At 42.3% G+C, this 15215-nt stretch overlaps 1 protein-coding gene across 1 annotated transcript in view; it reads right to left on the minus strand.

Moving 5' to 3' along the window:
- Nucleotides 1–839: 839 nt before the first annotated feature.
- Nucleotides 840–15215, minus strand: part of SLC13A5 (solute carrier family 13 member 5) — a 36882-nt gene continuing 22506 nt past the window's right edge. Inside the window, exons 10-12 of the mRNA XM_058161940.1 lie at nucleotides 11215–11376; nucleotides 7282–7419; nucleotides 840–2956 (exon numbers count right to left, since the gene is read on the minus strand). Coding sequence (XP_058017923.1) covers nucleotides 2828–2956; nucleotides 7282–7419; nucleotides 11215–11376 — 429 coding nt within the window. The 3' untranslated portion in view covers nucleotides 840–2827. The remainder of the gene's footprint in view (nucleotides 2957–7281; nucleotides 7420–11214; nucleotides 11377–15215) is intronic.

A 15215-nucleotide genomic window follows, 5' to 3' on the forward strand; every position in this document is an offset into this window, starting at 1 on the left:
TGTGTTGATATGTCTGCCTATATTAAAGAAAATGACTCTTAGGTTAGTTACCTGGAGCTTTCTTCTGATCCAGTCAGGGCAGAATTACCCATTGTGCTAAAAAAAAATTCCCTCATATATTGTACATGTACTTATACATTTTACAAGACTCTCATGAATTGACATCCTTCCTTCCCTTTGTGTCAGTCTCTGGGAACAATGTCCTTTTTATGGTCTTGGATTGGGTAAAGTAAGCACCCCTTAGACTCAACCAAAGGACCCAGCAAGAAACTGCCTTGCTGGTTGAGCTTTGCTGGCTGAGGTATTCTGGGAGTTGAAGTCCACAAGTCTTAAAGTTGCCAAGGTTGGAGATCCCTGGTTTAGAGGACTTTCCTCACAAAGGTTGTTAAAACAATTGCTCTTGGATCAGCTCCTTGGGAAGGGTGAAATATTATATGTAACCTCTAGAGGAGTCCATTATCATCACTGCTAGCTATATAAAGAACTATGAAAAATTAGGAGTTAGCACTGGATTCTCCTGTGCTTTTTCCCTTACCCCCATTGTATATAAATTCTGAGATGTAGTATTAGAAAGAATCATGGTAATGGTTTACGTAAATGCTTTCTAAGTTTTCCTCAAATTTTGTAAGAGTAGGGCTTATATGAAGCTTTTGGATGCTGGTAACATAGAGAAAGAAAGGGAAGAGAGGGAGGGAGGAAATTGTGTGGCTGCAACTTCAGAAGTGTTCCCATCTTGGATTTATTTTTTTTATCATTGATAGGTAAAATTGTCTATATATTATGCTATTCTTTGAAACAGCTCAGCGTGGCACAGACAGATAACAAGAACCGTCTTGGGATGGTGAAACCGTTAATGCTTTTATTTTTTTTATAATAATTAAGTTAGAAAAACAAAATCTTGGCTACAAGCTCATGAAATATAAAATCTTTAAAAAGAGAACTTTAAAAAAGGAACAATTGAACAGTACCCATCAAAGTAGGCCTAAATAACTCCTTGCAAGGGCAAACTCTTTCAAGAGGACTGACAAACATTGAGACCCCTGACTAGGATGTCAGCTCCTGTAAGGTCTTCCTCTTTAGAGTCCAGAGCCTCTAACCCTAACCCTAACCCTAACCCTAACCCTCAAGCACCATGTAAGCCAATGGTGCCTGTTCAAAAAATGACTAATGAGATATGTTACAGTTGAACCTATATGAAATGGGGAAGGTAGGAGGTAGCTATCACCCTTTGGTCTCTTCTCAGGAATCATATGACCAGAAATCTCCAGTCCTTGTTACCTTGGAAGGCAATGCATTCCCACTTTTCATGTAATCACTAGTGAAGTTGGCCAGGATAAGCTATTTCAAGAATTGTATGGCTGTTCATGCATTTACACTGCCGGCTAAGCCACAATGCCCAGATTCATTCAACAAGCTATGTTGAAACAAAGCAAATCATGTGATGGCTTGGCTCAGCGTATGAATCAGGTCACAAGAGTTTCCTGCCCATCCATTGCTCAAGGGTAAAACTATTCAACTTTGCCACATAAACATCTGTCAGAATTGGACATTTAAGTATCATTGGATCTTTAACTGAAGAATTCAATTTTATTTTAAAGTCATTCAAACTGATTGAAGACAGCAAGAAAACAACATCAAATGAGTTCACCAATTAAAAAATTATTATTATTTTGTGACATTCATTCTTGCAAGTTTCCAAAGTCCGGCAAGCTACTATAGGAAAAATAATTTAAACATCTGCTTTATATATTTGTGTTTCAAGTGCCCTTCCTCCTGACGCTTGCAAAGAAACATTTGAAATCATGACTCTCATACTCAGAAGGCCAGGCAAGAAGAACTTTAGCTTAGGGAATGGGAGAAAATATTATGTATATGAGGATACTCCAGATGTTTTCCATGAATATTTAAAGAAGATCTTTTCTTCCTCTTTTCTCAAGGGAAGATTTTATCCAATAAATGATCATCTACCTTCCAGCTACTGAGTTCAAAGGCACTGACATATGTAAAATGTATGTTAGTCAGATGCACAAAATGCAAATTTTATTGTATTGCTTTTAAGGCAAATAATATTAAACATAAGTTATCTGTATTTAGCTCTGGCTGTTTTGCATTTACTTTGTCCCTTTCAAGCCCATCCCTGCCCATCCATATCCCCTTCTGCTTTTTCACTAGCACCCGCCTAACTCTGGGCCTGCAAACAGGTTGGGAAGACACAGCTGCATTTCTGCCTGGCTGGGAGCTACCAAAATAACACAACAGGCTGTTGTAAACCCATGTAGTTCAGATCAGCATGCCAGTGTGGAAGAGATATTCTTCTTGTCTTGAAGCATTTGCTGGGCCTTCCCAGAAAAAAATTTCCTGAATGAGTGAATTTAGTCAGGCAGCAGGAGTCACATGTAAAATGGTTAACTTGCAGGTCCATGGGAGACAATATAGGGAATTAATCAGGCCTGCGCTTGACATACTCCCAGTTTTACCTTAATGACTGTAAGTTTACTCTGTTCTGAAGCCATTTTCTTCTTATATTTAGGCATAGCAGTTTTTGCCTCCATGTTTTGTCTCTAAAGAACCCGTATTCTGCTCCTGCTTAGCCTGGAAACACAGCTGGGCAAGCACTGGCTGCAGGAGATGCCGCTGAGATGTTTGCTCAGAGATTCTTCTGGAAGCAGCACAAACATGTAGGTGCGGCTGGAATACTTTCCAGGTGGCCTGCCCCAACTCAGGACAAAAAATGGACCTCAGTGGGTTAACTAAGGTTTGAGAAAAGATTTGGGGCGAGAAAAGAACAGGACGTCCATACAAGTGCAGAATGCTTTTGGCTTTGTTTTCACTTCCCTATGGTGCCATTTGCCCATGAGGGAAAAGTGTCTAAATGGAACATGGAACGCCCCCAACTATTGATGGCCAGAGTTACGCAAATGACTCCAATGATGTTCATCACAATTCCAGTTTTAACCTGGAGGGGAGAGAAAAGCAAAGAAAACAATGAGCAGTCCAAAGGTTCTGTGGCTCATTCATAGAGCAAGCAAGAGGAGGAGTCATAAGGCCCATGTCAGTTTGTGATGTTTTTTATAACCGGAAGGGAATCACACCATTCTCCCTGTTCCAGGAATACATTGTGCAAGTACCCTTTGCTCCCCCTTTTGCATATTCTGGGAAATTCCAAAGAACAAAATGAACACCAACAACCTCCCCCTCCATTTAGAACTTAACACCGTCACTGGGGGAATTGTATCATTGGACCTTCTGAACTTCTCACATACGAACTAAGCTCAGATTTAACTGAGACTCACTATTATGCAAGATTGTTCCTTCATATATATATATAGGTCTTTGGATATTCGGGTTTTCTCCCACGTAAAATTGAAAGTGTCTTGGCGACGTTTCGACGAAGTCTCATTCGTCATCTTCAGGCTTCAGCTTCGTGCTTCTGGGAGCAAATTCTGGGAGCAAATTCCAAATTGCTCCCAGAAGCACGGTTGAAGCCTGAAGATGACGAATGAGACTTCGTCAAACGCCGCCAAGACACTTCCAATTTTACGCGGAGAAAACCCGAATATCCAAAGACCTACATACAAACACCCACGAAACCTCAGAAAACAAATATATATATATATATATATATATATATATATATATATATATATATATATATAGTCTCATTCGTCATCTTCAGGCTTCAACGTGCTCCCAGAAGCAGGCTGAAGCCTGAAGATGACGAATGAGACTTCGTCGAAACGTCGCCAAGACACTTCCAATTTTACACGGGAGAAAACCCGAACAACCAAAGACCTATATACAAACACCCGTGAAAACCTCAGAAAACAAATATATATATATATATATATATATATATATATATGTATGTATGTATGTATGTATGTATGTATGTATGTATATGTATATGTATATGTATATGTATATGTATATATATATCCCTATTTTATTCTAAAGAAAAAAAAATCAACACTGCTGAATTGCTGGAATAGTTTGGACAAGCTGCTATGGGATAGAATGGGAGCTTTCAGTCCATTTTGTTACTGCTCCTTCCTAATTTGTTTTTTGCCTTCAAAGTGGGAGTTACAACACTAGTTTTATGGAAACTGGAAGGTTAGAATGTATATATCACTGAACAACCACTGAGCTTTCTGGTGCTAACAGTAATTTATTTATATCCTACTTTACAAAAAATAAAGTGTGGTATTCCAACAAGTTCTAAATTAGTAGTAGGAATGCCTCAAAATTTACACTTGGACGCCAAATTGAAACTCTAGTTTTGTATTTCAAAATAAGGGTAAATCCATTTTTTTCAGAACTTTTATTTAAGTCTACATTCCAATAGAAGAAAAAAATATCTGGCTTTACAGACAAAGCCTGGTGTGTGATACTTTGCATACAACAAATATGTAGACCTTTTTCTGACAGATACATAAGCACTTTGAGTGGTGTGCCTAAAGACATACTCCCAAAAGAAAGCAAGTTCAGGATGAAAAATGTGTTTTGAGTGAATTTAAACCAAAATGCAATGTCAACACAACACCTAGCTTTACCCTGATGGATACTGAAAATAAAACACAAGTCAAATCTGGTTGCTATTTCCATCGAAGATCATCAAAAACCCCAGTACTGAAAATTAGGCTGAAAAAAATCTTTAAAAATGGATTTCATTTGTATGTTCCAGTCAGCTGAATATAATAATAATAATAATAATAATAATAATAATAATAATAATAATAATAATAATAATAATAATAATAATAATAATAATAATAATAATAATAATAATATTTTAATTTGTATACCGCCCTTCTCCCGAAGGACTCAGGGCGGTGAACAGGCAGATAAAATACAAATACCACACAATAATTAAAAACATCCCTTAAAAAACTAATTTAAATGCCCAAATGTTAAAAAACATACTCCCCCATAAAATCACAAAATTTTAAAAACCCATCCAAAAAGATAAAAATCAGGCTAGTCCAGCCATATGAAATAAATAAGTTTTAAGTTCGCGGCGAAAGGTCCTAAGGTCAGGTAATTGTCGAAGTCCGAGGGGAAGTTCGTTCCACAGGGTCGGAGCCCCCACAGAGAAGGCCCTCCCCCTGGGGGCCGCCAGTCGACACTGTTTGGCTGACGGCACCCTGAGGAGTCCCTCTCTGTGGGAGCGTGCGGACGATGGGAGATAGAAGCCGGCAGTAGGCGGTCCCGTAGATAGCCCGGTCCTAAGCCATGGAGCGCTTTAAAGGTGGTAACCAATACCTTGAAGCGCACCCGGAAAACAACAGGTAGCCAGTGCAGTCTGCGCAGGATAGGTGTTATGTGGGAGCTCCGAGCCGCTCCCTCAATAACCCGCGCAGCCGCATTCTGAACTAGCTGAAGTCTCTGGGTGCTCTTCAAGGGGAGCCCCATGTAGAGAGCATTGCAGTAGTCCAGGCGAGAGGTAACGAGAGCATGAGTGACTGTGCATAAGGCATCCCGGTCCAGGAAGGGACGCAACTGGCGGATCAGGTGAACCTGATAAAATGCTCTCCTGGAGACGGTCGCCAAATGGTCTTCAAAGGACAACCGACCATCCAGGAGCACGCCCAAGTTGCGTACCTTCTCCATCGGGGCCAATGATTCACCCCCGACAGACAGCCGCATCTGCAGCTGACTGTGCGAGTGCCGGCATCCACAGCCACTCCGTCTTGGAGGATTAAGTTTGAGCCTGTTCCTCCCCATCCAGACCCGTCGGCTTCCAGACACCGGGACAGCACTTGACAGCTTCACTGGGGTGGCCGGGGTGGAAAAGTACAGCTGGGTATCATCAGCGTACAGTTGGTATCTCACCCCAAAGCCACTGATGATCTCACCCAGCGGCTTCATATAGATGTTGAACAGGAGGGTGAGAGAATCGACCCCGCGGCACCCACATGAGGCACCTTGGGTCGATCTCTGCCCCCTGTCAACACCGTCTGCGTCCGATCAGAGAGGTAGGAGGAGAACCACCGATAAACGGTGCCTCCCACTCCCAACCCCTCCAACGGCGCAGCAGGATACCATGGTCGATGGTATCAAAAGCCGCTGAGAGGTCTAATATGACCAGGGCAGAGGAGTAACCCCTATCCCTGGCCCTCCAGAGATCATCCACCAGTGCGACCAAAGCTGTCTCCGTACTGCATCCGGGCCGGAAGCCGGACTGAACGGGTCTAGATAGACAGCTTCATCCAGGTACTGGGGTAGCTGACATGCCACCACACTCTCTACAACCTTCGCCGTGAGCGAAGATTGGAGACTGGCCGGTAGTTCCCTAAAACAGCTGGGTCAGGAAGGCTTCTTGAGGAGGGTCTCACCACCGCCTCTTTCAAGGCAGCGGGAAAGACCCCTCCGCAGAGAAGCATTTGTAATCCCTGGAGCCAGCCTCGTGTCACCTCCTGAGTAGCCAGTACTAACCAGGAGGCACGGATCCAGTAAACATGTGGTGGCGTTCAGCCTACCCAGCAACCTGTCCATGTCCTCGGAGTCACAGGATCAAAGTCATCCCAAACCACCTCAACAAGGCGGGCCTCAGAACCCTCGCCTGGATCTACCCAATTTTGATCCAATCCGTCCAAGCTGAACGATTTTGTCGTATAGATAACCATTAAACTCCTCGGCACGCCTTGTAGGGGTCCTCCGCCCCTCCTGTTGAAGGAGCGAGCGGGTCACCCAAACAGGGCGGCGGGCGGTTATCTGCCGACGCAATGAGGGAGGAAACATAGGAACGCTTCGCAACCCTCATTGCCACTAGGTAGGTCCTACTATAGGACCTAACTAGTGTCCGGTCAGCCTCAGAGCGGCTGGATCTCCAGGCACTCTCTAGGCGTCTTCTCCGGTGCTTCATCTCCCTCAGCTCCTCGGAGAACCAAGGAGCTGGTTGAGACCGACGCCGGGTCAGAGGCCGCAAAGGCACGACACGGTCCAAAGCTCCAGCCGCAGCCCGTTCCCAGGCCGCAACTAGTTCTTCAGTCGAGTCGTGGGCCAGGTGCTCGGGAAACGGCCCAAGCTCCGTCAGGAACCTCTCCGGGTCCATCATATATCCTTGAAGTTATTATAGCATTACTAACTCAAAGGAAGCTTATACAGAATTACAGTATAAACGTGATAACTAAAATCCCTTTCAATCAAATAAATAATTACAGCTTTTATATTTGGTTTGGCCCCCTAGATGTTGGAAATACCTCTACTTAAAAAAAACACCTTGCCTTCTTTTTAAAAACTTAGATATTGTAGGTTCGGTTGAAAGCAAAACTGTCAGCTTACCATATCAGCTACGTGGAGATGGCCATATGAGAATACAATGGCATTTGGAGGGGTTGCCACAGGAAGCATGAAGGCAAATGAAGCACTGAGAGTGCCTGGAATCATGATGTACAAAGGGTTGATTTCAATGGACTGTGACTAGACAGACAGAAACAGAGAAGCAATGGGAAAGACAGGAGAGAAACATTTACAGTATTGAACTGATATGTGGAAAGACGTGCAGGTCTGAAGCAGCAAAGGAATATTTTAAAGGCTCCCACAATACAACCTAAAATCACTTCCCGAGCAGAAACACAATATAAGGGAAACACTTGGTGGAGCTGGCCAAGCATTTTGTACTCCTTTCAGAGGCTATAAACAAAAGTCAAGGTTGGTGACATCATCAGTTGTGTCTTAAAGCTGGGGTCTCCAACCTCGGCAACTTTAAGACTTGTGGACTTCAACTCTCAGAATTCCTCAGCCAGCAAAGTCTTAAAGTTGCCAAGGTTAGAGACCCCTGTCTTAAAAGATCAAATTAATGTATATTGATCTCTTGACTGCCACACCAAACAAAGAACAAAATAATTTCTGAAGCACAGGTTGTCCCATAAGAGTATAACCTTGGCATAAAAAGTTGTTGGGCAGAATTGATATGTTATTAAACGATTCTCCAACAAGTTGCGACTCAAGGATAGCTCTTCCCACAATTCAAAACAATGGACCTCTCTCCAAGTTAGGAAGAAATCCTGAAAGCACTAATTTCTACATCAAAAATATACTTCCCCTCACATACTCCTCCTATACAATAATAATTGCTGCAGTTATGCACCTGAGACAAATTCCTTGTATGCTCAATCACATTTGGCCAATAAAGAATTCTATCTTGCAATTTTATAGTGTGATCAGATTGTACTGAAAAAACGAAGCATGCCCTAGGGCAGGGGTGTCAAACTCGCAACCCGCAGGCCAGATGCATCACACGCTAACCACAGCCATGCCTGGTTTAGGGAAGGGGGAAAAAGTTGTGATACGTCACTGTGACAATGTGAGTTTGACAATCCTGCTCTAGGGCAACTGCTCTGAGAAAGATTGCCTCCATATACAAACAAAGAAAGCATAAATATTTAGTCATCAATTCAAAAGCTCCCTCAGTATTTGTCCTTTTTTATTTTCCCTTCCATTGAAAACTGCTTTCCTCCCTTGTTCTTCCAAATTTCTCTATAATGCTATTGTTCTCATGGTCATGCTGGGTCAATCCCCTATTCTAACATCCTGTTCCATTGTTTTGTTCACATAACATGCTTCACCTGGTTTCTGAATTAACCCATTGTCTGAATTTGCATAAACACTGAGCCATAAACTAAATTTCACACAAAATGGAACATCACCAAAAAAATTAACCAAGGCTAATGCTGTAAGAATGCTGTAGGAACTGTTGGGTTATTTAGTTAGCATATATATATATATATATATATATATATATATATATATATATATATATGTCTTTGGTTGTTCGGGTTTTCTCCCGTGTAAAATTGGAAATGTCTTGGCGACGTTTCGACGAAGTCTCATTCGTCATCTTCAGGCTTCAGCTTCGTGCTTCTGGGAGCAATGTGTGATCGCAGCTGTTTCTTCCTTTTAACTGCTAGTGGGGGTTTGAACTGATTGGGTGGGAGCTTGGCTGTGCTCTGATTGGATGGGGTTTTTTGTGCTCTGATTGGCTGGGGTGCGTCGTGTGTTGGTGGGGGCTTGGTTGTGCCCAGTCTAGTCTGTGCTGCAGGGGGATTTGAGCTGGTGAGCTGCATAGCTGTTGTTTGGCTTTGTGGTCGTGCTACATCTTCATAGTGGGTGTCAGTCTGCTGCATGAATGGATTGGAGGGGTTTGAAATGGCTAATGTTGCAGCTGCGGTCTGGCTTCTGGTCCTTGGTCGTGCTTCATGATCAGTGTGGGTTTGGGTCTGCTTTCTGGGTGGATGTGCGGTGGTGACATCCTGTGTGGACCTTGTGAGTGTGGGTCTGGTGTCATTCCTCGTGTTAGGGACTCGTTTGTCAATAAGGCGGGTTTCCAAATGGCTGGTAGGCGGAGGTGTCATCTCGTTTGTTCATGCTGTGTGGGCGTTTTCTATCTCAATGGCTTCTCTGATTATTCTGTTGTTAAAGTGTTCAGTTTTGGCGATAGTTCTGGTCTTTTAAAGTCAATATCATGTCCTGTGACTTTAAAGTGTTGGACCAGGGAAGAAGTTGGTTCCTCTTTTTGAATGAGTTCTTGTGTTCTTCAATCGTGCACTTATTCTTCTGTTGGTTTGTCCAATGTATGTGGTGGGGCAGGCGGTGCATGGGATTTCATATACTCCTTGATTTTCTAACTCAATTTTGTCTTTGGGGTTTCTTAGGATGGTGGATATTTTTCTGTTTGTGCAGAATGCTGTCTTGATGTTGTGTTTGTGGAGGATCTTGCTGATTCTGTCTGTGGTGCCTTTTATATATGGGAGGAGGGCTGTGCCGTTTTCTTGTTCTCTGTCTTGGATTTTAGTGGGGGGTTCTTTTTGGATTAGCTTGGTAATCTTATTTCTTTGGAATCCATTGGATGTTAGTACATTAGTGAGAGTGTCTAGTTCGGTTTTTAGGTGTTGTTCGTCAGCTAAGCATTTTGTTCTGGAGATGAGTGTCTTGGCTACGGAGTTGATCTGTGCTGGGTGGTGGTGTGAGAGTGCGTGCAGATAGCGGTTTGTGTGTGTTTTCTTCTGGTAGATGGTGTGTCCTAGGGAGCCATTGGATTTACTGTAGACTAAGACATCCAGGAAGGGAAGTTGGAAGGGAAGTTCACTTTAACAACAGAATAATCAGAGAAGCCATTGAGATAGAAAAACGCCCACACAGCATGAACAAACGAGATGACACCTCCCGCCTACCAGCCATTTGGAAACCCGCCCTTATTGACAAACGAGTCCCTAACACGAGGAATGACACCAGACCCACACTCACAAGGTCCACACAGGATGTCACCACCGCACATCCACCCAGAAAGCAGACCCAAACCCACACTGATCATGAAGCACGACCAAGGACCAGAAGCCAGACCGCAGCTGCAACATTAGCCATTTCAAACCCCTCCAATCCATTCATGCAGCAGACTGACACCCACTATGAAGATGTAGCACGACCACAAAGCCAAACAACAGCTATGCAGCTCACCAGCTCAAATCCCCCTGCAGCACAGACTAGACTGAGCACAACCAAGCCCCCACCAACACAGGACACACCCCCAGCCAATCAGAGCACAGAAAACCCCATCCAATCAGAGCACAGCCAAGCTCCCACCCAATCAGTTCAAACCCCCACTAGCAGTTAAAAGGAAGAAACAGCTGCGATCACACATTGCTCCCAGAAGCACGAAGCTGAAGCCTGAAGATGACGAATGAGACTTCGTCGAAACGTCGCCAAGACATTTCCAATTTTACACGGGAGAAAACCCGAACAACCAAAGACCTATATACAAACACCCGTGAAAACCTCAGAAAACAAATATATATATATATATATATATATATATATATATATATATATTGAACATAGCTATAAATATATAACTGAAATAAATGTACCTTCCACTGCTATTTACCCTTGATTTTACTTTCTTCCTTTCCTATTCCTTGTGTTGAAATATTGTGTGCATGTTACTTGAGTAATGGATCATCTTCTTTATAACTATGCACATTGACAAAGTTATCAAAGCAACAAATCATCCATTTGGTCCTGCTGCTTTCAATTAATCAAAGAAAAGTCACCTCTTGGAGCCCCAGATTGAATCTGATCCCATAAAAAACACTGGATGATCCCCAAGCACCTAATCCAGAAGCCTATGGATCATTCATACACCTTGCTGGAATGGTCGTATTATGCGTTACAAAACAAAAATTTCAAAATAAATGTCAGCCATGGAAAGAGATTTACCAATGATGCAAAGACAGGCAGGAAGAGGGTGGCTGTGGCTACATTACTGGTACATTCAGTGAAAATGGCGATGGTAATAGACAGAATAATTGCAATGGCCCAGGGAGGAATGGTATGCAGTGGTGTCATCTGATTCCCCAGCCATTTGGACAGCCCCGAAGCCTGTTAGATAAAGGGAAGAAAACTGAATTAGAAAGAAAATCCTCTAAGATAAAAACATTACAAAGATTAAATTCATATAATACACAAGATCTCGGTTTTTAAAATGGAATAACTGTATTTAGGAATATGATTTGCCCAAATAAATAAGTCACGTTTTGGCTTAATGTGATGGCATAACTTACACAACATATTATCACAGTGGTTACAATATGCTGAACCACAATCTACCCAACCCATTTTAATGTAAATTAGCGCAAATCCTGGCATATTCCTCTCTTGACTATGAAGACAGATTGTGCTCTGCAAAGAAGAAACATAAGTCCTTATAGCTAGCTAAAAGTCAACTTCTATTTAATGGTGGAGAGATTTTTATCAACAACTATTTGCTCTCAGATTTAAATGAAACCTCCAAATTCAGAAAAAAATATATCTCTGTATAGTAGGTCTAGGGCCAAACAATTACTGGCTATCATAATACAATATTCAGATCAGAAAAGTGGAAATTGTGTCTGAATATGTTTAGCCTTGAAAATAGATGATTTTCACATCAATCACACTGGAGCAGAGGAGGAAGAATGTATGTTTTTAGTGGCCCAGAGGGAAGGACTAGAACCAGGTAGTAGGAATTGCAGGAAAGCACAATTTTTAGTAATCCTCAAAAGAAATCTCCTAACACCAGTTTACTCTGGGCTGTAATCTCCCACAAAAAAGGGTTTTTTTTCCTCCTTTCTTTCAATTGTGTCTGATCTTGAAGACTTTCTGGATAAGTCCGGTGGTGGAATTCAAAAATTTTTACTACCAGGTCTGTGGGCGTGGTGTGGCTTGGTGGATGTGGCAGGGGAAGGTTACTGCAAAATCCCCATTTCCTCCTAATCAGCAGGGACTCGGGAAGCAGAGAATAGATGGGGGTGGGGCCAGTCAGAGGTGGTATTTACCGGTTCTGCGAACTACTCAAACTTTCCACTATCGGTTCTCCAGAACTGGTCAGAACCTGCTGAATACCACCTCTGGACAAGTCCCTTCAGTTTTCCTGGCAGGGTGTTTCAAAAGTGGTTTCCCATTATGTGCTTCCTAGGGCTGAGAGAAAGGGACTGGCCCAAGGTCACCAGGGTGGCTTTGGGCCTAAGGCAGGCCTAGAACTCTCCGTCTCCCAATTTCTAGCCTGAATAACTGCACCAAACCAACTCTGGGGTGGAGCTTAAACAGCAATTTAGTCAAGGAAGAGGTTTACTTACACCTCTGGCTAATTGAGAGACTGGGTGTATATGATGTCTAAGATCCCTTCCAACTCTATGGCTGCATTCATACATACATTACCCCTGAATACTGAATTAACACACTTAATTCAGTTCTAAACCAGCAAAACTGTTCTTACAAATAGTTGGCAGAATTTAGCCATCCCTCCATAACAAAGCTGCTTTTTAGAAAAACAATGGGTTAATTTCTAAGCCACATACTTAAGGATATAACATTACAGAGACCTTGGGGCTCTTTGAGCTTGGTTATCTGCTTGGAGATGTTTCATTATCCAACTAGAAAATATCAACAGTGCATGATGTTATCTAGCTGGGTAATGAAATATCTATAAGCAAACAACCAAGCTCAGAGAGCATCAAGGACCACAGTTCAACTCAGATCTGCAGATTTTCTATTTAGATGCATTATTATTCCATGCACCATTTTTTCCTATCCCAGCTGCTTACTGGAAGGCTACAGCATGTGCTCTATTAGGCAAACATAGCTCAGTAAAGAATCTCATGAACCCTTTCCTATGTCTCACCAATTTTTTTTTTTGCCTGGGGGGGAAAGTGACAATCCCAACTTTTATTCCACGAGATGCAAAACGTATTTTATATTCTTCACATATACTAAGGAAGCAATGTCCAGTTCCTCAGGAGCCACATAAAATCCTCACACAACTCTTTCCACATCCATGAGGTGTGCACAGGAGAATTTGCCTATTCACCTCTAAAGCTATGAGAGTAGTAACCCACAATACGTATCTGCCAGCTGTAGAGGACAAAGCTCAGTGTCTGCTTCTAGTCAGTCAGAGCTCAATTACAGTATAACCTGAAACACATCGGAATATGAGCAGCAGCATCTTTTGGGTGACCATATACTCTGCAAGGCATCAACACCAAAAGAAGGGATGTGCCTGGCTGGGAGGCACAGGAACCTCTTTGTCTGGCTTCTGTGTTTCTCTCTCCTGCCAAAACTCTTTTGGAGAACAAGGGCAGCCTGTTCCTTACAGTCACTGACTGCTCAATTTGAATGGCTGGGTATTTTTGCATTAAACCTACAATTTAAAATGTTGCCAGATGAACCATGCTGAATAACCAACAAGCTTGCAGCCTAACTATTAGATGCTGCTTCCCAGATGCTAAATTTAGGTCAAGTTCTCCTAGTCCTGATGCCATCTGAATGCAAACGGCAGCTGCCTGCCATTCAGGCAGAAGCACTCTGGTTGGGTGCCAGGCAGCAGGGCGGGGAGCTCTCCTTTTGAACCCCCCCAGAACCTCATATGCACAGTCCTGACTGGTTTGCTATTAGCAGCCACAGTTGCACCAGCAACCATGTTTTCTGGAAAAGCAAAGCAGAATGTGCTAATTGATCGGTGCAGTGTGCTGGCCCAAGCTACACACAACATCACTTGTTTTGTAATCACGGGTTCTCCAGAAAATGTAGGACAAGTTTACCAAAGGGCTTCGAAAACCTATGTCATAAGATGTTGGTCTTTCTTTCACTTTTCTAAACTGTATTTAAAGCCCAGGATGCCCTAATATTACCTACAAACATGAATTGGGGTTTCATGAGTAGGAACAGAAATTATACTTTGTTTGTTTGTTTCTTTATGTCTTGAATTTTGAGGCCATATGGTTGATTTATGTTATTTTAAGAACTACACAAGTAGCATCCCCCAAAATTCAACAAGGGCTCTGCAGACAGCCTAATCTCAGGCCTGGGAACAGAACCAGGTCCTAAGATACTCCCAGAATGCTTGAAGAGTGGAAGCCATAGGTATTTATTTATTTATTTATTTTATTTATTTTATTTATTTTGTCACACAGTATATATAAGCATAAGCATGAAATAATTATACAATATATAAGCATATATATGAGTATGAGTATGTAATAACTATATTAATTGGCTATAACGAAAGGAAACAATAGGACAGGAATGGTAGGCATGCTTGTGCTCTTATGCACGCCCCTTACAGACCTCTTAGGAATGGTGTGAGGTCAATGGTAGATACTTTTTGGTTGAAATTTTTGATATCTCCATAGATATTGAGCAATCACTTGAGGCATACTGGTACCTCTTCACTGAAAACTCTACATTAGACCAGAGGAAAATCCTGATAATCTGACCCTCTGCATTGTGCAGTCCATGGGAAGGCTTTTTTGGTTTTGTTTTGTTAAGGGAAAATCTGCTCCTCACAGCAGTTGCTATCAATAGGGCTGCATTTGGATCCTGAGCAAGTTTTATGCAAACAGAATAACTTGGTGAATCTAATTTAGAGGTCAGTTGAAAAACAACCAGGATTGTGTATGGACAGAACCAGTGTTTTAGTTTAGCCATAGTTTAAACAAGCTGCAACGGCTAAGTTTATACATCACACTAAGAAATAAAGCATGATTTGTAAACCATACTGGCTGAGTCCATCCATTGCATAAGCTACATCTCCACAAAAGTTCAAATTCAAGTTCAAACTAATCAAGCTTAGTATGTTTAGCAGCTGCCAAATTTCTTACTAAAAACACTTTAATCCGGGGGGGTGCCAAACTTGCGGTCTGCAGCCCGGATGCATCACACGCTGATTATGCCCACCCCTGGTT

The sequence above is a fragment of the Ahaetulla prasina genome, chromosome 1 (genome assembly GCF_028640845.1).
Source record: "Ahaetulla prasina isolate Xishuangbanna chromosome 1, ASM2864084v1, whole genome shotgun sequence".
NCBI classification, from domain to species: Eukaryota; Metazoa; Chordata; class Lepidosauria; order Squamata; family Colubridae; genus Ahaetulla; species Ahaetulla prasina.